Source organism: Cyanistes caeruleus, chromosome 12, assembly GCF_971803275.1.
Source record: "Cyanistes caeruleus chromosome 12, bCyaCae1.hap1.1, whole genome shotgun sequence".
Taxonomy (NCBI): Eukaryota; Metazoa; Chordata; class Aves; order Passeriformes; family Paridae; genus Cyanistes; species Cyanistes caeruleus.
The window spans coordinates 20,636,093-20,657,636 of record NC_141712.1 but is presented as its reverse complement, the minus strand read 5'-3'; the positions used below and the strand labels follow the sequence as shown (position 1 = coordinate 20,657,636).

Genomic DNA, 21,544 nt, shown 5'->3' with positions numbered 1-21,544 from the left:
ACCTGCCTCGGGCTGGGACGGGATGGATCAGCACCAGCAGCTCCCTCTCTGCAGACTGGGGCAGGTAGCGCTGCTGGGGAGCAGCTGTGAGGCGCACGGAGCGCAGAATTCCGCGTGCCCTCTCCTCCTGCGGACGGTTTCCGTAGCTGGATGTCACGCTGGCACTTGAGTCCCTTGGCTTGAGGTGCAGCTGTTGTTTCCAGGCCTTTAGTCATCAGCAGGGAGAGTTGGGGCTCCATACAAATCTCGCAGCATGCTGAGATAATTTTGGCCTCTGACAGCTCTCCCTGGGAGCTGGGAAGGCCTGAGCGAGGCTGGGTCAAAGCTGGTGGTCCCCTCAGTGTTGGGGTCTCTCCTTGGGGTCCCACTGCCTTCCTGGGGTCCTGCTCCCTCCCTGTGCACCCAACTCCCTCCATGTGTCTTCCAGTCCCTTCCTCTTTGTCCAGCTCTCTTCCTCTGTGTCCATCTCCTTCCCTGAGTGCTCTTGGAGGAGTAAGGGAGAGAGAAACCCCCAGCAGTTCTCCAAGCTGGTCTGTGCATATCAACCTTTCTGGGCTCCAAGGGCTCTCCTGGTGCCCAGGGCTGATTCCGGGCACTTGTGGCCAGCCAGAGAGGTGCTGTGGTGGACGAGGGCCAGCCTGAATGTGGTTGGCAGGAGCTGGCCTTGGAGCTTCAAACTCCTTCTCTCTAATCCCCCGAGGTTGTTACGTGACGCTAATTAGTAGGTTAGAAAATGCTTGATGAATCAGCTGACCCAAACCATCCTCTCCCGGAGCCGGCTGCTGCTTGCCTAATGCTGGAGCGTTTGGAGCGACACGGCATGGGAACGGGCTCGTTAGTCCCAGGTCGGCAAGGCTGGCGAGGGAATCCGTGAGAAGCAAATTGCTGGCTTATTAAAAAAGGCATCTGCATCCCACAGTGGTGCTGGTGCCGTTCCCTGAGCCCGGCTGCGCTCCGGTGTGTGCAGCTGGGGGCTTGGAGGGGCCGCGCTGCAGCGGGGCTTTCTTTGCTTCTGTCATTTCAATCCTTTTACTAAAATAGTAAGAAACTGTTCTCACCTAGCAACCAGGGAGAGAGTGAATGTGAGAGCTTCTCCCTTCCTAGCTGGGCTCCATAATGCCGGTACAGTGTGGAGATCCTGGCACACACCAGCCTTCAGATCACCCTGAGAAACTCCCCGTGTGCAGCAGCCATCTGGGAAGGGCTGCGCAGAAAACCAGGTCGTTTTATGACGGGAGCTGCCATAAATCTCCCTCCTCCCCCCTCATCACCTCCTTAACATGCAGAGGGAGAGGTTGCAGTGTGCTGTGTCTCTGTGAACCAAAAATCTATCAATGATGGCTTTTTCCTTAATACAAGAGCTTTTATCAGCGCTGTCTGCAGAGTGTCCTGGCCCCAGCTCCGGGAGGGGAGGGCTGGCCAGAGCCTTCCTCCCCCGTCCTCCCTCCTCCAGCTCTTTCTATTTCGTGGGAAATGAACGGCCTGGACTTCAAAATTGGTTTTGCTCTGAATAACTCACTTTTAACATGGAGATTGTTGTTTGTGATGAAGCCTCTGGGTTGCTCTCACGGCATGTTGGGAGCCAGTGGCCACTCTGGGAAGGAGCTGCTTTTACACATCAGGGCACAGCTGTGGGGTCTGGCCTACAAGTGTAGGGAGAACACCTGGATTTGGACTTCAGGCTGTCACACGGCATTAAACCTCTCTAGTCAAATTATATTTTAAAATACTGCAGCCAGTGGGGTTGGGCCTTGCAGATCCTCATCCCCAGGGAGCCCAGCTGAGCACTGGGGATGGTGGGCTCAGCTGCACACAGTGATCTGACATGGTTATAAAGGGGCTTGTTCCTCCTGCTGGCACCTTTTCTCCACTCCTGACTTGCAGCCAAGGTCTCCATCACCCTTTCCAGCAGTGTGGGATGAGGCTCTGGCTCTGGTTCTCCATCCTTCAGGTGGGAATGATCTCCCCACGCTATGGGAGCAACTCAGGGTGCCTTCTGTCAAGGCAGGCCTTGCTTTTCATCTTGTTTTCCTTTTTGGCACTAGGTTGATAAAGCAGAGCACCTCCTGGCTGTGCCCCTGGTCTGTTGGCCCCTGGTGCCAGAGTGTCCCCCCAGCCTGAGCCATGTTCCTCTGCATTCCAGGGGTCTCCTGCTCCCCCTCCTCTGAGCTCTTCACCACCGGGTGCTCTGGCCTGTCCTGCTGCCCTGTCTTGTTTGTCCACCTGTGCCGTGGTGCTGCTTCCCATTCCATGCCGCTCCTGCCACCTGCAGCCTTCCCCTCAGCCTGCTTGTCCTTCTGTTCTGGAGTGCCCCAGAGCCCCGGCTCGTGGTGGGACCGTCAGCCTTTCACCTCCAGAGTCACGGCCACACCCTGCAGGTGCCCTGTGAGCCTGGCAGCGCATCCTCAGGCCGCGGTGCCGGGCTGGACCTGCTCTCCGCTGCTTTCAGCCGACATGCTCCGAAAGGTTTTATGCCCTCCAAGTTCTGCAGCAGGAATGAGTCACTCTTACGCAGGCTGGGCCGGGCTGGGGGGAGCGCAGCCCGCGCGCTCTCCCGGGGGTGCAGTGCAGTCTCTGTTGCTGTCTGTGCCGCTCTAATTTATTCCTATTGATCTCCTGGTCCTGCTGGCTCGGCAGGCAGCGCTCGCCAGGCCCCTCTGGCCGCTGAGCTCGGTGTGGCCGAGCCGTGGGGCACGAGCCGCTGCTTTGGGAACGGTATTTCTCCTCAGGGTTCCACGTTCCGTGCGTGTGTTGTCATGCCCAGCAGTGGGAGCAGATGCTTTCTGCATTACAGGGTGTGCGTGGGGAGCGGGGAGCCGCGCAGCTCCGGCGTCCCCACCACCTGCCAGCGCCTCGCCGTGCGTTGGACAAGCCTCCGAGAGGTTTTCCAGCGCCGCCCTGCTCTCCTCCTGCTCCTCTGCCTTTCAGCTGGGGCTGGGCTCAGCCTGTGTCTGCACACAGAGCCGGCCCAGCAGCGCTGAACCCCTCTCAGTCTGCCCTGGGATCCCTATGGAGCTGCTGAGGCGCTTCCAGCAGCTCTGGATTTGTGCTCCCCATTGCTGCGCTGCTCGTGTGGGCACGAGAACCACCCTGAAGCTGATGCCGAAGCCCCTTTGTCCTGGGAATGTGCTCCTGCTCGGCCTTTGCAGCCTCTCGGGCTCGGCGTGAGGAAAGGCAGGAGCAGTTCCCGGCTCAGCTCCTGCTTTCCCCTTTAAGCCTGCGCACGCGGTTCCTGCTGGCGTCAGCGTGAGGGAAGAGCCGAGCAGGATCCCCGAATTAAACCAGGGCTGATGCTCGGGAGGTTTGCAGAAGGGCTGAAGCAAGCAGCAAACAAGCTGCTTTAAAAATAGCTGCATGGAGGTGTGGCTCATCCCGGGCTCATGGAGCATCCGTGGGCTGCCGTGGTCCTCCTCCCACTGGGATCTGTGTGCACAGTCCTGCTGGCACTGAGGGCTCCCTGCCTGCACACCCCCCTAGCTCTGGGGTTTGTGCTTGCTGAAGGGGTTTTAGTGTCAAATAAGGTTTTTTTCTGTCAGCTGAGGTGGGTAACACTGGGAGAGTTTCTCTCCATGAGCCTCTCCATGCTGCTGCTGCAAGGTGCTCCAGAGGCGCGGTTAATTGGAGGCACAGGAGCAGCCGGCAGGAGAGCTGAGATCTCTGTGCAGGGACACCTTTAAATCTGCTGCAAATCTGACTCTGAGTAAAATCCTCTGTGCTGGAATAACACACGTGCAGCTCTGTGATTCTGGGACCAGCCAGGGCTGGGAGAGCCAGCCCAGCGCCAGGCAGGGCTCTCACCCTGCTGAGGCTCAGCATGGGAGCTGGATGATGATGGGAGCAGCTCTGTCTCCATCCTCTGCTTATGTTTCAGACCCAATTAAGGATCTTCCTTATGTGGTCCCTCCACATTACCTGAGGATTTTGCCGTGCAGGGAGCCAGGGGCTGCCCCGCTGCCCACACCAGGGTGCCAGCACTGGAGCCGTGGAATCATGGAATGGTTTGGGTTGGAATTGAGCTTAAAGCTCATCTCCAACCCTTACCACGGGCAGGTGCACCTTCCACTGGACCTTTAGGGTAGGCTGTCACACCAGGTTGCTCCAGGTCCCATCCAGCTGGCCTTGAGCCCTTCCCAGCAGGAAGCACGAGCCCGAGTCCTCGGCTGCCTCCCCATAGCGAGCGAGAACACGGCAGCCGCTTTCCAATTTATTTTTATCTTGTTGATCACATGCTTTGTAATGTTAAATGTTCTGTGGAGGAGGAAATTTCTGCAACTGCAGAATGAATAGGAGTTTAGGGGGTTTCGTTTTGAACTTGATAATCAATTTCTGCAAATCCCAGGCTCGTGCTGACAACCTGCAGCAGCCAAGGGATATTAATGAAAATGTTCCCATTCTAATTGTGGCTCCGTACGTGCAGAGCAGGCCTGGGCATCATGTACTTCAGGGACTCTGCTTGGTGGCACCAGCCAAGATGTGACCCCTTGAGTGTCTTCATGCCTGGCTTTGGGGCATGGCTGGATGTGACCAGGGCTGGGGGAAGCCAGGCCTGGCTGAGCAGGGTTTACAGCTTGGAGCAGCAGCTCAGAGTCTCAGGAGGAGCAGGGAGGTGCTGCACACATGGATCAGGTGTCCTTGTGTCCCCTGGCAGGAGACACAGTGCAGCAGCGTGGCTCCTGGAGCCACCCCGACAAAGTTGTCTTCCCGTAAGCACACTGGATTTAATTTTATTTTAAGCCATTAAAAATCCGTCCTGGGATCTGATTTCATCTTCCAGCTCTGTTACAGCTGCCAGGATGACCAAAATGTGGTTTCAGAGTAGACTGGGATTCGCTTTCAATGCAGACATGTTTCCAGGGCTTGCATTTCATAGAATCATGGTTTGGGTTGGGAAGGACATTAAAGCTCGTCCATTCCACCCCTGCCATGGCAGGGATACCTCCCACTAGCCCAGGGTGCTACAAGCCCTGTCCAGCCCGGCCTTGGGCACTTCCAGGGATGCAGGGGCAGCCACAGCTGCTCTGGGCAATGAGCAGAGCACTTTGAAGAGGGGTGGCTGTTGCTCTCTGGCTCCCTGGAACAGTTCTTTCTTAAATGTACAGGATCCCAGGAGCAGGGCTGGATGGGAATCACCTGCTCCAGGTGGCCCTGAGCAGCAGAGGTTGGCAGCTCTGTGCACTGTGCCCAGAGAAGGTTTCTGGATCCGGCTGTGCCTCAGGCGCGGAGCTGCGAGCGGCAGGAGCAGAACGTCCCCACACGCTGCTGCCCTCGTCTGCCAGAGCCCTTTGCTGGGCTGCAGTTTGGTGGGTGAAGGAGGAAATCTGTGCTGTGGTGCACAGTCTGGTGGCCGCGTGTGACCCCGTCCCCTGGCGGTTCCACCTGACCCGCTGGACTTTGTGCGGAGGCACCACAGGCTCCGTCCCGCTGGCCGCGTGCCCCTGACCCACATGGAGCGTGACAGAGCTGGGAGACGCTGCAGGATTGCTGCTCTCTGTTATGGTGAAGGTACTGAGGCACCTCCAGGTTGTCCAGCGGAGCTGCTCCATCCCTGGGAGTGTCCCAGGCCAGGCTGGACAGGGCTTGGAGCTACCCAGGATAGTGGAAGGTGTGTTCCTGCCCATGGTGGTGGGACTGGATGAGCTTCGAGGTTCCTTCCCACGCACCCATCCCATGGTTGTGTGACTGTGGTTTGGGGTGGTTGCTCTTGGTCTCTCAGGAGCTGCCTTTACAACTGGATGATTTAGGAGACCAAGTGTCAGGCTGGGATTTGGGATGACAATCCAAGCACTTCTGGGGCTTCTTCTTCCTCTTGTGTTTATTTGGGATTTTTTTAGAGGGTTGCAGAAGACCAGAGCAGGTGGGTGCTGTGGGCCAGGTGGGAGCAGCCACTTTGGGAGGAGAGGACCAAGCTGGTGCTCCCCACACCTGTTTGGCTGCAGCCTCCTCGTTTTGATGATGATGATGATGATGATGATGATGATGATGATGATGATGATGGGTGTGATGACCACATTCCTGAGCTGTCAGCCTGTTATCTTTCTCTCTTTGCTGATGCTGTTCAGTGTCTCCAGCTGGATCTGTGCTGTGATGGTGTCAGTCTGAGTGGGCTCCTCCAGGCAATCCTGGAGGCTCCTAGAGCAGGGTGGGAGCTGCAGCACCAGCTGTGGCCCCTCAGAGGGTCTGTTCCCTCTGTCCTATGCTGCTCTTGGGTGGTGGAGGAGAATGGGAGGCTGTTGGAGGAGCAGGGCATGTCCCAGCTGCACCCTCAGCCTGTGAGCTTGGGTGGCTGCTCCAGGTGCCAGTGCTCCCAGTGCAGGGATCCATCACACAGCACAGGCTATCCAGAGCCGTCAGTCCCGTGCCCAGACAGGACCATGACACTCATGGCTTGTGTCCCTGTGTCCTTGTCCCACAGAGAAGCAGGGTCCCGAGCGGAAGAGGATTAAAAAGGAGCCCGCCACCAGGAAGCCTGGCCTGCTCTTCGGCATGGGCCTCTCGGGGATCCGCGCAGGGTACCCGCTCTCCGAGCGCCAGCAAGTCGCTCTCCTCATGCAGATGACAGCAGAAGAGTCTGCAAACAGCCCAGGTGAGACTGGGGAGGAGTTTGTTCCCAAGGGTGGGCAGACAGGTGGGAGCTGCAGCGAGGGGATCCCAAATGTCCGGAATTCCCGGCTCCCGGGGTCAGCAGAGGTTCAGGTACAGCAGCAGGGCTGAGCTGCCACCCCTGGCATGGTGCAGGGGGGCCCTGGGGGTCTCACTGCTCCCACAGGGCTCTGCAGGTGACTCCAGGTACGGTGTCACTGGGATCCACATGTGGCTCTGGCTGCCCTTCCCTTTTCCACTGTCCCTTGGGCCCAATCCAGCCCCAGCCCAGCCCGCCCTGGCTGCTCAGCTGGAGCTTTGGTTCCATGGGAGCCTCCTCCACCTCAGCTTTGTGTTTCCCACTGGCCTCTCAGGCTATCTCAGTAAAGGAGGATTGTAAATAAAGACAAAATATCATCCTCTGTACGTTTTTAATGTTTCTTCTCTTGGAAGGGGATAAGATGTGTAATCAGCACAGCTGTAACTTGAGGTGTGGAGCAGCTGGAATGTGTTTACCACGGATTTTGTGTTCTAGTAATTTTTATCTGTTGCAAACGTGCCCTCCCCCCGGTTTTTGGAGGCTCTGTGCTATCCGTGTGCTCACATCCGCATCCTACACACAACACTGCAGCTTTTAGCCAAAAAACCACCAGACTCGCTGCTTGTGTTGCTGTTATTGGGGAGAAATGAAAGGGAAAAAGCTGCAGAGCATTCCAGAGTTCTCCCAGGAAATGCAGTCTCCTCCCAAGGCCATCAGACCTCACATGTGCTTGGTAAAAGGCCGCTTCCCTCGGGAATTGAGGTTTGAGGGTAAGGAGCTGCATTGTCTGCTCCCGGATCACGGGATTGCCCACAGGGTTTGCCAGGACTGCAGCTCTCCAGTGGGTCTGGCAGCCCGTGATTCCCATCTCCGTGGGACACACACAGGCTGCTCTGTTCACATCCACTCCAGAGCTTGGGTCGCCTCTTGCTGCCTTGTGGTGAATATTTTGGGAAGAGCCGAGTTGAAACGTGATGCGCGAGCTCCCTCTAAGGGCTTTAGGAGTTCCCTGGAATGGCAGCTCCTGACGCTGTTTCTCTCCTCCCTGCAGTTGACACAACACCAAAGCATCCCTCTCAGTCTACAGTTTGTCAGAAGGGAACTCCCAACTCTGCCTCCAAAACCAAAGATAAAGTAAATAAGAGAAACGAGCGAGGAGAGACTCGGCTGCATCGCGCTGCCATCCGCGGGGACGCCCGGCGCATCAAGGAGCTCATCATCGAGGGTGCAGATGTCAATGTGAAGGACTTTGCAGGTAACAGCCCAGGAATCCCAACTTTTTTCCCCACCTGGTTGCATGTTTCACCTCCAAGAGGGATTCTCAGCAGAAAAAGTAGTTTGTTTCTAACATGGGTTGCGCCTTGGAAAGAGGGGATTTGCCAAAAATTGTGATTTTGCTCTTTGAAGACGAAAAAGTCTTTTTGCCCTTTAGAAAAAAAAACCAAGAAAGCAAAACAAGAACAAGAAGCCACATAAAAAATCCCCCAAAGCATCAGTTTTTTTGATGGAGCTTGGGAGCAGAATTCCCAGGCTGTGCAGTCTGCTTGAGGTGGTGAAGCTGGCCTGGGAAGGATCCAGAGAATCCCTGGAGCTGTGGTAGCTCCGCACACCAAAACTGACCAGACCACTCCAGACCATTTCCATCTGCCCTTCCACGGGGTTGCTGTGTTGGAAGTCTGGAGGGGGATTCGCAAAGGGAGGTGGGCTGGTTTAGCTCTGTTTTCACTTAAAATAGAAGGAATTATGTGTACAGAAATACTGCTGAGAGTGGGTTTGTGAAGTCATCGCTCTGGAGTTGGGGGGCTGATGCCTGAGTTGTTTTTAAGGACTGAATGTGGGGGTGCTGCTGATGGGGAGGGAATGCGAAGGGCAAGGTTAGGCACCCAAGCTGGAGGAGTTGTTGACCATCCTGACCCTCAGCTCAGGAGTAGTACCACCTCCACCTCCTCCTCCTCAGCAGCACTGCCAAGCTCCTGCTTAGGGTGGGATGAGATGGGAGCAGCCCTGAGTCCTGGCAGGAGGAGGCAGCCATGGGATGCTGGTGAAGGGGTGATGAAGGTGCCGTTCGGTGGGGCTGGATCAGCCTTTCTCCAGCACGTCCGAGAGCTTGACTTTGCTCTTTGCTGTTCTCTTCTCATGATTTTGGGGCTATAAATAGCTGTGGCTGTTCCTCCACCCGTATGATTAATCCCAGTGCCAGACTGAAGTATCAGTTGTGATTAATTCCGGGCACAGGTGCCCCCTCCAAAGGCTCCAAGTGAAGGTAACGGAACACGCTCCCACGGCGCTATCAGCAAAACACCGGAGCAGCCGCGCTGGGAAACTTCAAAACAGGCTCTGCTTAAAAATAGTCTGTTTGAACACGATAAAATATTTTGTTCTGTGCTCTTCAGAGATTTGTTTGAGAGCTGGAGCTGCCGTTACTGTGGAGACGTTGCTGTTTGGTTTCCCCCCGAGCCCAGGCTGGTGTTGCTGTGTTTGGAGAGCACACAGAAAATCTGTGTGGGGCTGTCTCGAGCCCTTTCTGCAGCTCTGAGCTCAAACCTGATCTGGGCACCAGGCTTTCCCTTACAGAGGGATTGGAACCTAAAACCAAACCTAAAGGAGCTTGAGACAGGGCTGGAGAGGGATGTTTCACAGGATCATGGAGTGGCAGAACAAGAGGGAATGGCCAAGATGGGATATTGGGAAGAAATTCTTCTCTGTGAGGGTGGGAAGGCCCTGGCACAGGTTGCTCAGAGAAGCTGTGGCTGCCCCATTGCTGGAAGCATTGAAGGCCAGATTGGAGGGGACTTGGAGCAACCTGGGATAGTGGAAGGAGTCCCTGCCCATGGCTGGGGGTGGGACTGGATGAGCTTTAAGATCCCTTCCAAGCCAAACCATTTTATGATGGTATAAAGGGGAATGGATTTAAGACCTGCCTTTCACATGACATCAGCAATTCTCCTCATTTCCCATATAAAACTTTGCATTTCCAGTGGCTGTGTCAGGCCTGGCAGATGCTTTGACTGTAGCACACGGTATGACCAGAGAGAGAAGTGGGATTGTTTCTATGACTGCCTGGCAGGAGTAGCAGGCCAGAGCCACAGGATCCTTCCTGGGGATCGGGGCAAACAGCTCAGCCATGAGCACACAGCCCTGAGCACGCTGAGCCTGCAGGCTCTCCCTGTGTCCCAGTGTCACTGAGGCCGTGTCCTGAGTGTCCCTGTCCTTGCAGGCTGGACGGCGCTGCACGAGGCCTGCAACCGGGGCTACTACGACGTGGCCAAGCAGCTGCTGGCGGCGGGCGCCGAGGTGAACACCAAGGGGCTGGACGATGACACCCCCCTGCACGACGCGGCCAACAACGGCCACTTCAAGGTCGGGGTGCTGGGATTCACTGCTGTGCTTTAAATGGCTCTTCTGGAAACTTGTGCTTCGAGCAGCCCACTGTGAAAACACAGAGATTCTGGGTATTTTTGTCTCATTTCCCATGGAGCGGGCAGGAATTTGTGTTCAAGGCCAGGCTGGACAGGGCTTGGAGCAGCTTGGGTTAGTGGAAGGTGTCCTTGTCCGTGGCAGGGGGTGACATGGGATGGGCTTGAAGGTCCCTTCCAGCCTAAGATATTCCCTGATTGTGTGAATTTCCCTGTCTCAGGGCTGTTGAGTGTTTTAGTTGGTGCACAGGGGATGGTTCATTCTTCTGGAATTGGGACAAGAGTATGATTTTGGGCTTTGTTCTTCCCCCTTCTTTCCTGCCCAGGATCATTAGGGTTGGGAAAGACCTCCACAATCATCGAGCCCAACCATTAACCTGATGCTGCCAGTGTACCACTAAACCCTGTCCCTGAATGTTTTTTGAACGCTTCCAGGCATGGTGATTCCACCACTTCCCTGGGAATGTTGCTGGGACTTCTCCCTTATGTTAGTACCACAAGGCATGTCCTGAAGACAGGACTCTTTCAGTTATGTATGAAAATCATGCAAAAAAAACCCCTGGAATCAAAACATTCTGAGCATCTTCAAGCCTCAGTTTCTCTTTTCAGGTGGTGAAATTGTTGTTGCATTATGGAGGGAATCCTCATCAAAGCAACAGGAAGGGCGAGACACCTTTAAAAGTAGCGAATTCTCCCACCATGGTGAACCTGCTCCTGGGGAAGACCACGTACCCCTCCAGCGAGGAGAGCTCCACAGGTGAGACTGGCCTTTCTGTGGCTGTGACAGCTGTGGCCTGCAGCTAACACAGAGACCTTAAGAGGACAGTGAAGTTAGACTCTGGTCAGATGCTGTCATGGGCAGGAGCCCACCTGTAGCTGTAACCCAAATTCAGACAGCATAACCACCAGCTTTAGCTTGGGGGGCTGTTTGCCCCAGAAGCCAGCATTGAGATCACTTCCCTGGTGCGGTTGGGATGTAGGATTGCAAGCCAGTTGCAGGTAAATGGATGTCTTACCTTTGGAAGGTGGGTAATTCCGGTGGAGAGGACGAGGTTTGCCCTGTGTTCCTGTCCTTCAGCTGTCCCAGCAGTGGTGTTTCAGCTTCTCCTTCCAGGCTGTCCCTGCTAGAGTCTCTTCCACCAGTGCCACCAGAGTGGGACATTCTGCAGGTTTTAATTAGTGCAAATTAGAGTTTTCAGTCTATTGGGAGCCTTGACCTACACTGTGTGCAGTGGAACCCTGTTCCAAAGTTCTCATGATACCCCCAGGATGGTATTTTGAGGAGCACCCCATGCAGGTTGGAGCTGGAGAAGCTTCCTTCCAAAAAGATCCCCCAGCCTGGCATTCTGAGCTGTTGGCTACCAACTTGCAAAGGCTGGGTGAGGCCAAAGGGCACCAGGGCTGTTTGCAGGGGTTGGTGTGTGGAGGAGACCAGTGATGGTCCCTCCCCAGAATCCGTGGCAGTCCTTGACTCGCTGTTCTTCTCTCTCTGCAGAGACCTCAGAAGAGGAGGATGCCCCTTCCTTCGCTCCCTCCAGCTCCGTTGATGGCAATAACACAGACTCAGAGTTTGAGAAGGGTTTGAAGCACAAGCCCAAGGCCCAGGAGCCCCCCAAAACCATCACCCCGGTGAAGGATGAGTATGAATTCGATGAGGATGATGAGCAGGACCGGGTCCCGCCGGTCGATGACAAACATTTGCTGAAAAAGGATTACAGGAAAGAGACTAAAGCAAACAGTTTCATTTCCATACCCAAAATGGAAGTGAAAACTTATACTAAAAATAACACAATTACACCAAAGAAAGCTGCCCACCGCATCCTGTCGGACAGCTCGGACGAGGAGGAGACCAGCGTGGCCGTGGGCACGGGGGAGAAGCTGCGCCTCTCCACCCACTCCATATTGCCCAGCAGCAAAATTCGGGAGCCTGCCAGCACCAAGGCACCCAAGGAGAAAAGCAAAGTAAAAAAGAAGCGGAAGAAGGAGACAAAAAGCAAAGAGGTTCGGTTTGGCAAAAAAAATGACAAGTTTTGTTCCTCTGAATCAGAGAGTGAAAACGTGGAGAGTGAGGAGGATGATAGAGACTCTCTACAGAGCTCTAGCTGTGTAAAGGACTCAAGGCTAGTGCTAAAGGAATCCTCCTTGTTTAACTCTCTGTCTGCCTCATCGACCTCTTCACATGGGAGTTTAGCCTCCCAGAAACATAATCCCAATCTTACAGAACAGCACTCCAAGCACTGGAGGACGGACAATTGGAAAACCATATCTTCTCCAGCTTGGTCAGACGTCAGTTCCCTATCGGACTCCACCAGGACGAGGCTGACGAGCGAGTCAGACTACTCGTCCGAGGACTCGAGCTTAGAGTCACTAAAGCCAGTCAGGAAGAAACCAGAGCACAAAAAGAAAAACACCCCCCACAACACTGTTTCTGAGAAAAAGAATTCATTCCATAGCAATGTGGATGGAGCAATTCCAAAGCTGGACAAGGAGGGCAAGGTTGTTAAAAAGCATAAAACAAAACACAAACATAAAAACAAGGAGAAGGGACAGTGTCCCATCAGCCAAGACATTAAAATAATCAAAACATTTTCTTTTGAGTTTGAGGACTCTAAACAAAAGCCTGAGAAAGGCTTGATAGTAGAGACAGAAAATCCAGTCGAAAACAAGTTGAAAGTGTTAAAGCACGATCGGGAACATGGTAAGAAGGAGGAAAAGCTCCCCAAAGGTAAAACAGAGGAGAAGGAGTGGTTGTTTAAAGATGAGACTGGAAAATCCTCAAAAGAGGAAAAATCGTTAAGAAAAATCAAAGATGGTAGTAAAGACCTGAGCAAATCCTTCAGAGAAGGATTGAGTAAATCAGAAAAAGAGAAACCTGTCAAGGAGAAATCTCCCAAGGAGGAGAAGCCAAGAATACACAAGGAGGAGAGAAAGAAGAAGTCAAAGGACAAGCAGTCCAAATCTGAGAAGAAGAATGAGCTGAAGGAGGAGAAGGTTTCTAAGCTAGAGAAAGAAAAATCCTTCAAGGAAGAGAAGGAGAAATGCAAAAAAGAAAAACTTTACAGGGACGAGTCTGGGTTTGATGAGTTCAATAACAAAACTCAGTTTGCCGAAAGCGAGGACACGAAGTTCAGCCTTTCGGACGATCAGCAGGAGAGGTGGTTTTCAGACTTGTCCTCTGATTCATCCTTCGATTTCAAGGGTGAGGACAGCTGGGATTCTCCAATAACGGATTTCAGGGAGATTAAAAATGACACCGTGGCAAAACTAATCATAGAACCCGTGAAAGAGGAAATTAAAGACAAGAAAAAGGAAAATAAAATTAAAGAGAAGAAGGAGTACAACGAGAAGCGGAATGAAAAGGACTCTTTCTTAAAGAAGAAGGAGAGGGATTACGTGGAGAAAAGCTCCGAGAAGAAAAAGGACCAAACAGACAGACACAAAGTTACTCCCAGTTATTTGCCTGAAAAGGATAAGAAAAGGAAGGATTCTGTGGAGACTGGCAAGGAGCGGAAAGAAAAAGACACAGGTGAAACCAACAAAGACAGAAAAGATTCCTCTGACGGCTCTAAAGAGCGAAAAGATCCCAAGACGAAGCAGGAGGAGCCCTATCGAGATGACTTCAAGGAGTATGGCTGTGAAACTTTCTTCAAGGATAAGTCTGACCCTGAGTTCAGTGGGAAAACCCTGGAGAGTTGGGAGAGGCACCATTCTGGGAAGGAAAAGGAGAAGAAAGATGCTCCTGATAAAGAAAAAAAAGAAAAAGTGAAGCCAGAAAAATACAAGGAAAAATCCAAAGAGGGCGATAAGGAGAAAAATGAAAAAGCTGCTCCAGAGAAAATCCTGAAGGACAAAGAACTAGAGAAGAGTTTCAAAGAGAAGAAAGAAACCAAGGAGAAGTACAAGGATCTTCACAGCAAAGACAAGGAGAGGAAGAGTTCTTTTGACCAGGTGAAGGAGAAGAAAGAGAAAAACTTTTCCACAGACAGAGACGATTTCTCTGAGAAGAAGGATGAGAAAAAAGGCAAGGAGAAGAGCTGGTACAGCATCGCTGACATCTTCACGGATGAGAGCGAGGACGAGAGGGACGATTACAGCCTGAGTGGGTTCAAGGTCGGCGACTCGGCCGGCAGCGAGATGCATCGCCTGGACAGCCTGCAGGACAAGGACGACGGCGCGGCGGCCGAGAAGGAGCTGTACCCCGACAAGCACCGCAAGTACTCGTCCGACCGGCAGCACTCGGAGAAACAGAAGGATAAGGAGTCCAAGGAGAAGAAAAAGGACAAAGGAACATCAGAAGGGGGAAAGGAGAAGAAGGAGAAGAGTTCCTTTGAGAAACACAAAGAGAAGAAAGATAAAGACTCCAGTGAGAAGTACAAGGACAGGAAGGAAAGAATGTCCATAGATTCCACTCAGGAGAAGAAAAACAAGCAAAAGCTCCCAGAAAAGGTTGAGAAGAAACACACCAGTGACGACAAGGTGAAAAGCAAACATAAGGAGAAGCCAGACAAGGAGCATTCCAAAGAGAAGAAGTCTTCAAAAGGAGGGGAGTCAGAGAAGAGCCTGCTGGAGAAACTGGAGGAGGAGGCTCTGAACGACTACAGGGATGACTCCAATGACAAAATCAGCGAGATCTCCTCTGACAGCTTCACCGACAGAGGGCAAGAGCCAGGACTCACCAGCCTCTTCGAGTCTTCTAACCTCTCTCTGACTGATGCCGCTGAAGAAAAGTTTAAGGACTCTCTCCCTTTACCCTGCCTTCAGGACAAGCTCAAGGAGAAGGAGAGGCACCGACATTCCTCATCTTCCTCGAAGAAAAGTCATGAAAAAGAAAAAGCAAAGAAAGAGAAGACAGAGAAAAAGGAAAAATCAGAAGAATTCAAGGACTCCAGCAGCAGAAAGGATTCCACTCATTATGAAAAGGATTTCTCTGTGGATGGGGAGGCTTTTGGCTCTTCCTACAACATGAAGGCAGACGCTGATGAGGAACCGGAGAAGAGCATTGATTACTTATTTTCTGAAAAGAAGGATAAAAATGATTCTGAAAGAGAACTGTCAAAGAAGGCAGAGAAAGAAAAGACGTATGGTTCCAGCACCATCAGCACAGCTAAAGAGAAAAAGAAGCGGGATAAACACAAGGAAAAATGGAAGGAGGAAAAGGAAAAGCATAGGGACAAACACACAGATGGTTTCTTTAAACATCACAAAGATGAGCCAAAGTCAACACTCAAAGATAAGGATGGGCCTCAAGTTACCACCTTTAAAGATAAGTCCAAGGAGGACAACCTCAAATTCGGTGAAACCAAACTGAAGGAGAAGCTTAAGGAGAATCAAGACAAAGACAAATCAGAGTCCATAAAAATCAGCAACGGGAATGAAAAAATAACCCTTTCCAAAGACAGTGGCAAGAAGGACGCCAGGCCACGGGAGAAACTTCTGGGAGACGGTGATTTGATGATGACCAGCTTTGAGAGGATGCTGAGCCAGAAAGACCTGGAGATCGAGGAGCGCCACAAAAGGCACAAGGAGAGAATGAAGCAGATGGAGAAAATGAGACACAGGTCTGGAGACCCCAAGTTAAAGGACAAACTTAAAAGCTCGGAGGATGTGCGCAAGAGGAGCCTGGATCTGCCGACCAAGAAGCCGCTAACACTGGACACGCAGCTCAAGGACAAGAAACTCAAGGAGTTGGGTCCCCTGACTCCTATTCTGTCACCGGAAAACAAGGCACAGCCTGCTGTGGGGACAGACTCCAAGGACTGGATCACGGGTCCTCAGCTGAAGGAGATCCTCCCAGCATCTCCCAGGCCAGATCAGAACCGGCCCACGGGCGTCCCGACCCCGGCATCCGTCGTGTCCTGCCCGAGCTACGAGGAGGTGATGCAGACACCCAGGACTCCATCGTGCAGCAACGAGGACTACACGGACCTGATGTTCGAGTGCGCGGACTCTCAGCACTCGCTGCCCATCTCCACCATGTCCATGAACGCCTGCTCTCCTTCCTTCTTCGACAGATACACCAACGTTTCCAGCGGGCTCCCCGAGAACCCCAGTCAGACCCCAACTCGCACCATACCCTCCTCAAACCTCTACCGTTCCATCTCAGTGGATATCAGGAGGGCGCCTGAAGAGGAATTCAGTGTTGGAGATAAGTTTTACAGACAGCAAAGTGTCCCAGCAACATCAAATTATGATTCTCCAGGGCCACATACAGGGGATGAGAAAGTTCCCTCTGTTCCCTCTGTTCCTGCTGAGAAGTTCCAGTGTTTATCTCCTGGGTATTATTCCCCAGATTACGGAGTTTCCTCACCCAAAGTGGAAGCTTTGCACTGCGCGCCGGGAGCCGTCAGCGGGGTCGCCCAGTCGCCTGAAAGTGTCTTCTCTGGTTTACAAGCAAAATCCTCCCCTTCACACAGGGATGAGTTGCTGGCTCCTTCAGTGGAAAGTGCTCTTCCCCCCGACATTGGCATGCCCTTGGATACCACAGAGGAGCAGCAAGCCACTGCCTCCATCATGCCACCAGAATCCACCTACCTACCACCCATCGAGGAGAACCATTTTAGTTCGGGAATGCCCGAACAAAACAACATAGACTGGGATAACCCTCCTTCCCGAAACCCGGACACCGCCATTCCTCCCAGCCTGATGGGCAACCCCGCAGAGCACTCTGTCACCTGGTCCATGGGCTCGGAGCTTCTGATGAAATCTCCACAGAGGTTTTCCGAGTCCCCTAAACCTCCGCTCTGCTCCCTAGAGCCGATTCATCCCGCGCCGGTAGCCTTCATTCCCACAGAGACTTCCTACCCCGTTTCTCCCATCTCATACCCTCTGTCAGTGTCGGAACCGAGGCTGGAGGAAGTCAAGGAGGAGCCTGAGGAAGCAGTTCCAGGAGAAATTGCAAATGCCGAAGAGCAAGCTCCATACATGTCCCCTACTAGGTTAGACACCTTCTTCAACAACTGCAAGCCTCTTTCAGAAGAAGCGCCAGAGATCCCTCCAGAGCCCCCGTGTGTGCCAGCAGAACCTCAGGCCGAAGTTGTCGCCGCACCAGAAAACAACTATTTGGAGAACAGCAACGCAGCACCTGCGAACGCGGAGGAGGCGGTGACGTGGCCCGACCCCTTCACCAACACCGAGGATGAGTTGGACCTCGGCCCCTTCTCGCTCCCAGAGCTGCCACTCCAGCCTAAGGACGTTGCGGAGACGGAGGTGACCGAGGCGGAAGCGGTGGAGGAAAGCCCAGCAGCAGCTTCAGAACCGAGCGCTGGCATCATCAAAGGCGGCGTGTCTGTGATAGCGTCCGGTGAGCCGGAGGAGCCGCCGGCCAGCCAGGCAGCGGCCACCCTGCCCACGGACACGGAGCCACCAGCAGAGGAGCAGAAAGCAGAAGTGGCAGCACAAGAAGCAGCCTCGGAAGCGCTGAACGCAGCTGAGGAGAAGGCAGCGGAGGACTCGGAGGCGCAGGTTTTCCAGCAGACCCCGTCCGAGCCCGCGCAGGCGGAGAGCAAAGAGGTGGAGGCCGTGCACGAGGAGCTGTCATCGGCTGGTGGGGTGGCAGAGGGCAGCTCCCAGCCCTGTCCCGTGCCCGTGGCCGGCTCCGAGGCCGGTGTTCCACAGGACAGTGCCACGGCCCGTGCTGGGAGCCAGGCCCCGCCATCCCAGGGGGACACGCCTCCCGCCAGCGCTCAAGCAGAAATTGTTGAACCAGTACAAAAACCAGTAGCAGAAACTCCCAAACCACCCAAAATAGAAGAGATTCCTCAGCGGATTACCAGGAACCGGGCTCAGATGCTCGCCAACCAAAACAAGCAGAACGCCGCCGCATCCGAGAAGGAATTTCCTCCCGTCTCTGCGCCCGTCACGCGTGCCAAAGGCCGCGTCACGGAGGAGGACGATTCCCAGGCTCAGCACCCGCGGAAGCGCCGCTTCCAGCGCTCCAACCAGCAGCTGCAGCAGCAGATCAACACGTCCACCCAGCAGACGAGGGAGATGATCCAGCAGACACTGGCAGCTATCGTCGATGCCATCAAACTGGACGACATCGAACCTTACCACAGCGACAGGTCCAACCCCTACTTCGAGTACCTCCAGATCAGGAAGAAGATTGAGGAGAAGCGGAAAATCCTGTGCTACATTACTCCCCAAGCTCCGCAGTGCTACGCTGAGTATGTCACCTACACGGGCTCCTACCTGTTGGATGGCAAACCCCTAAGCAAGCTCCATATTCCAGTGGTGAGTCGCCTTCTCTCTTCAGCCTCGGGAGCTGTTCCCCCCTCACTGTTACAAACACATCCAAGTTATCCCCCTTGCCCTGTGACCACCTTGCAGTGCCCAACCTGCCTTTAGAACATGACACCAAACCTGAGCCTGGGTAACTGCCTGGCTGTGTGGTAAACACAGCCCCTGAGTTGTTGCATTTTTGCAGAGAAGACCTTGGGCTGTGCTGAGGGACCAGAGGTTTGGTCAGGGTTTAGGGCAAAGTTTGTAAGAATCCACTGGATTTGAGGCTGGAAGGTAAAACTGCTCCTGCAGCAGTGTAGTAACAGGATAATGAACCTGGAGCACGGGAAAAAGATGGCTCTAAACTCCTGCCATCATTTTCCCAAGCTCTGCTCTTTGCCTTGACACTGGGGTCAGCATTTCACTGCTGCAGGAGCAGCCTCACTAATACAAATGCCTCAATAAACTTGGTGCTGCAGGTGAATCCAGGCTGGAGGAGAAGGGTCAGTGTGACCAGACTCCATTCCTCGCTGCACACCCTGCCCTGAAGCACGAGGGCGGGTCAGGCTCTGCTTGTTCTTGCCCTCCCTGAGTCTGAGCACTGGCAGGACCTTGTCCTTGGCAGAGCTTCTCCCCAGTCTCCATAGGCCCCCCATGGGATGTCCCTGCTCCCTCTGTGGCCAGCACACATTCTGGGGGAGCCCCTGGGCAGTGCCCCACAGAGGTCCTGCTCTCACCTGTGCCTGTGCCCGCAGATCGCGCCGCCGCCGTCGCTCGCGGAGCCACTCAAGGAGCTCTTCAAGCAGCAGGAGGCTGTGAGGGGGAAACTGCGGCTGCAGCACAGCATCGAGCGGGTAAGGGGACACTCCAGCTGGGCAGCAGGCCCCAAATTTCCCCTGCTGGCAAGGCTGAGGCTGCCACACTCACTGCTCCGCTCTTCTTCAGGAGAAGCTCATCGTCTCCTGTGAGCAGGAGATCCTGAGGGTGCACTGCCGGGCAGCGAGGACCATTGCCAACCAGGCCGTGCCCTTCAGTGCCTGCACCATGCTGCTGGACTCTGAGGTGTACAACATGCCTCTGGAAAATCAGGTCAGTGCCTGGCTCAGCGGTGAGGAAATGTCTCAGGGGCTCCGCGAGACCCTGAGGGAGATGGGCTTTTCTGGAGGGATGGAGGGAAGGGTGGAGGCAGGAGTTACTGATGCTCTCCTTGCTCAGGTCACCCACCACAGCACATGGGTGCAGGATGTCACCTCCCCCAGAGGACAGGGTTAGGTGGGATATTGGGAAGGAATTGTTCCCTGTGAGGGTGGGGAGGCCCTGGCACAGGGTGCCCACAGAACTTGTGGCTGCTCCATCCCTGGAAGCGTCCAAGACCAGGTTGGATGCTTTTTGGAGCAAGCTGGGACAGTGGAAGGTGTCCCATGGCAGGAGGTGGAATGAGATGGGCTTTAAGATGCCTTCCAGTACAAACTATTCTATGGCTTGGAACATCATTTGCCTAATCTGCCTGAGTTCCCACATGTGTGCCAGAGGAGGAAATAGATCCAAGAATGTGGGATACAGGGAGTTCACATCTGTTAGAGGCAGAGATGGCTCAGCTTTATCAGTGACTCTTGGGACCTCCATCCTTCTTGGTCAGGATCCTCTGCACACTGGAAAGGTTTCCTCTGCTGCACTCCGGGGTGTCTCTTCCTGTGGAAGGAAGGGAAGAGAAACCTTACACTGCTGCATTGCAGGAGAGATCCTGGGCAGGGACAGGATCCTGGGATTTATTAGCGAGCTCCGTATTGATCCAGGAGCTCTGATTTATCCGTCGGCATTTCCCAGCCGAGTGTCTGTGCTGCTGCTCTCCTGGTGTGAGCTGGAGGAGGCAGAGAGCTGCAGGTGCTGTGATGGGCTGACATGGACAGATCCCCTGCAAAACAAGGAGAAGCAGGGAGTGTGTGCACATGGGAACATCCCCATCTGAGGCTGAATCCCTGGAGGGGGCTGCAGGAGCAGCTGGCAGCAGTGATGTGCGTCCTCCCTCCCTGCAGGCACCGCAGTTCTGAGGAGTGTGAGGGGCCTGAATATGGCCTGTGAGACCTGTAACTGCCTAAAGTACAAAACTAATCCCGTGCCCCTCCCTTGGCTGTCCTTAGGGAGATGAAAACAAATCGGTCAGAGACCGTTTCAACGCGCGACAGTTCATTTCCTGGCTGCAGGACGTGGATGACAAGTACGACCGGATGAAGGTGAGAGCTGTGGGAGCCCCGTGCTCCGGGCAGGGACATTCCAGGAGGGTTGAGGCAGCTGCCTTAGTGGTTCCCAGCACAGAGTGGGTGGCCAGAGATTGCCAGGGTGGTGTTGCATGGGAGTGGATGACGAGGCCTTTCGGACCCAAACTTTGTCTGGGCTCCTGCTGGAGCTGGGCTCAGCAGAAGTTCCAAAGCCGGGTGTCCTGTGTGTGGCATCCCTTGCTGCATTTAACACTGTGCCCACTGTGTGTCTGTCCCCTGCCTGGGCCTGCCACTCAGCCCTCACGTCCCGCTGTTGTTTCCCAACCCAGACGTGCCTGCTCATGCGACAGCAACACGAAGCAGCCGCCCTGAACGCGGTGCAGAGGATGGAGTGGCAGCTGAAGGTGCAGGAGCTGGACCCCGCGGGGCACAAATCCCTCTGCGTGAACGAGGTGCCCTCGTTCTATGTGCCAATGGTCGACGTGAACGATGACTTTGTGCTCTTGCCGGCATGACAGTTCCACCCCAGGAGACATCACTGAACACTGGCAAGGACGGGAGCGCTCCGAGGTCGGGCGGTCGAGCTCACATTCACCCTTAACCGCTTGCTGATGAATCCCTGGTCAGAGGAGGAGGAAGCAGCTATCGGCAGAAAACAAAACAATAAGAAAAAATAATTGCACTTTCTTCACGACGTGTCCCTCGCTTCCGGACTGGCGCGGCTCCGCGGGGCAGCGGGCCGGGCGGGGAGGCTCCGGGCAGCGCGGGCAGCGGGCGCTCAGCGGCCCCGGGACTGGCCGAGGCGCGGAGGGAGGAGGCCAAGGACACCGTGTGTGTGTTGCAGAAGCTGCTGAGCGGGGCCAGCAACCACGTGAACCATGTACTTGTGAACACCGTGATTTCCAGCTCTCTGTTTTCCACCGGATCTCCTCTTGGAGAAGCTGCAGTAGGAAACCATGGGGGGAGGGAGGGGAGGGGGTGTTTGAGTTTCTCGTTCCATCATGGGTATGTCTAAAAAAAAACAAAACAAAAAAAATACTACAAAAAAAAAAAAAATCACAAAAAAAAACAAA

The 21,544-nt window shown here is 54.2% G+C and overlaps 1 protein-coding gene across 4 annotated transcripts in view; it reads left to right on the top strand.

Annotated features, from left to right (window-relative positions):
- The window catches only part of ANKRD11 (ankyrin repeat domain 11), a 127,835-nt gene extending 106,291 nt beyond the window's left edge, over nucleotides 1-21,544 (top strand). For all 4 annotated transcript variants that reach the window (XM_086847947.1, XM_023934453.2, XM_086847950.1 and 1 more), the window contains 9 exons: nucleotides 6,413-6,583; nucleotides 7,671-7,874; nucleotides 9,837-9,979; nucleotides 10,645-10,792; nucleotides 11,531-18,264; nucleotides 19,008-19,106; nucleotides 19,198-19,341; nucleotides 20,394-20,486; nucleotides 20,801-21,544. In XM_086847947.1, the coding sequence (XP_086704073.1) occupies nucleotides 6,413-6,583; nucleotides 7,671-7,874; nucleotides 9,837-9,979; nucleotides 10,645-10,792; nucleotides 11,531-18,264; nucleotides 19,008-19,106; nucleotides 19,198-19,341; nucleotides 20,394-20,486; nucleotides 20,801-20,986 (7,922 nt within the window). In that variant the 3' untranslated portion in view covers nucleotides 20,987-21,544. The remainder of the gene's footprint in view (nucleotides 1-6,412; nucleotides 6,584-7,670; nucleotides 7,875-9,836; nucleotides 9,980-10,644; nucleotides 10,793-11,530; nucleotides 18,265-19,007; nucleotides 19,107-19,197; nucleotides 19,342-20,393; nucleotides 20,487-20,800) is intronic.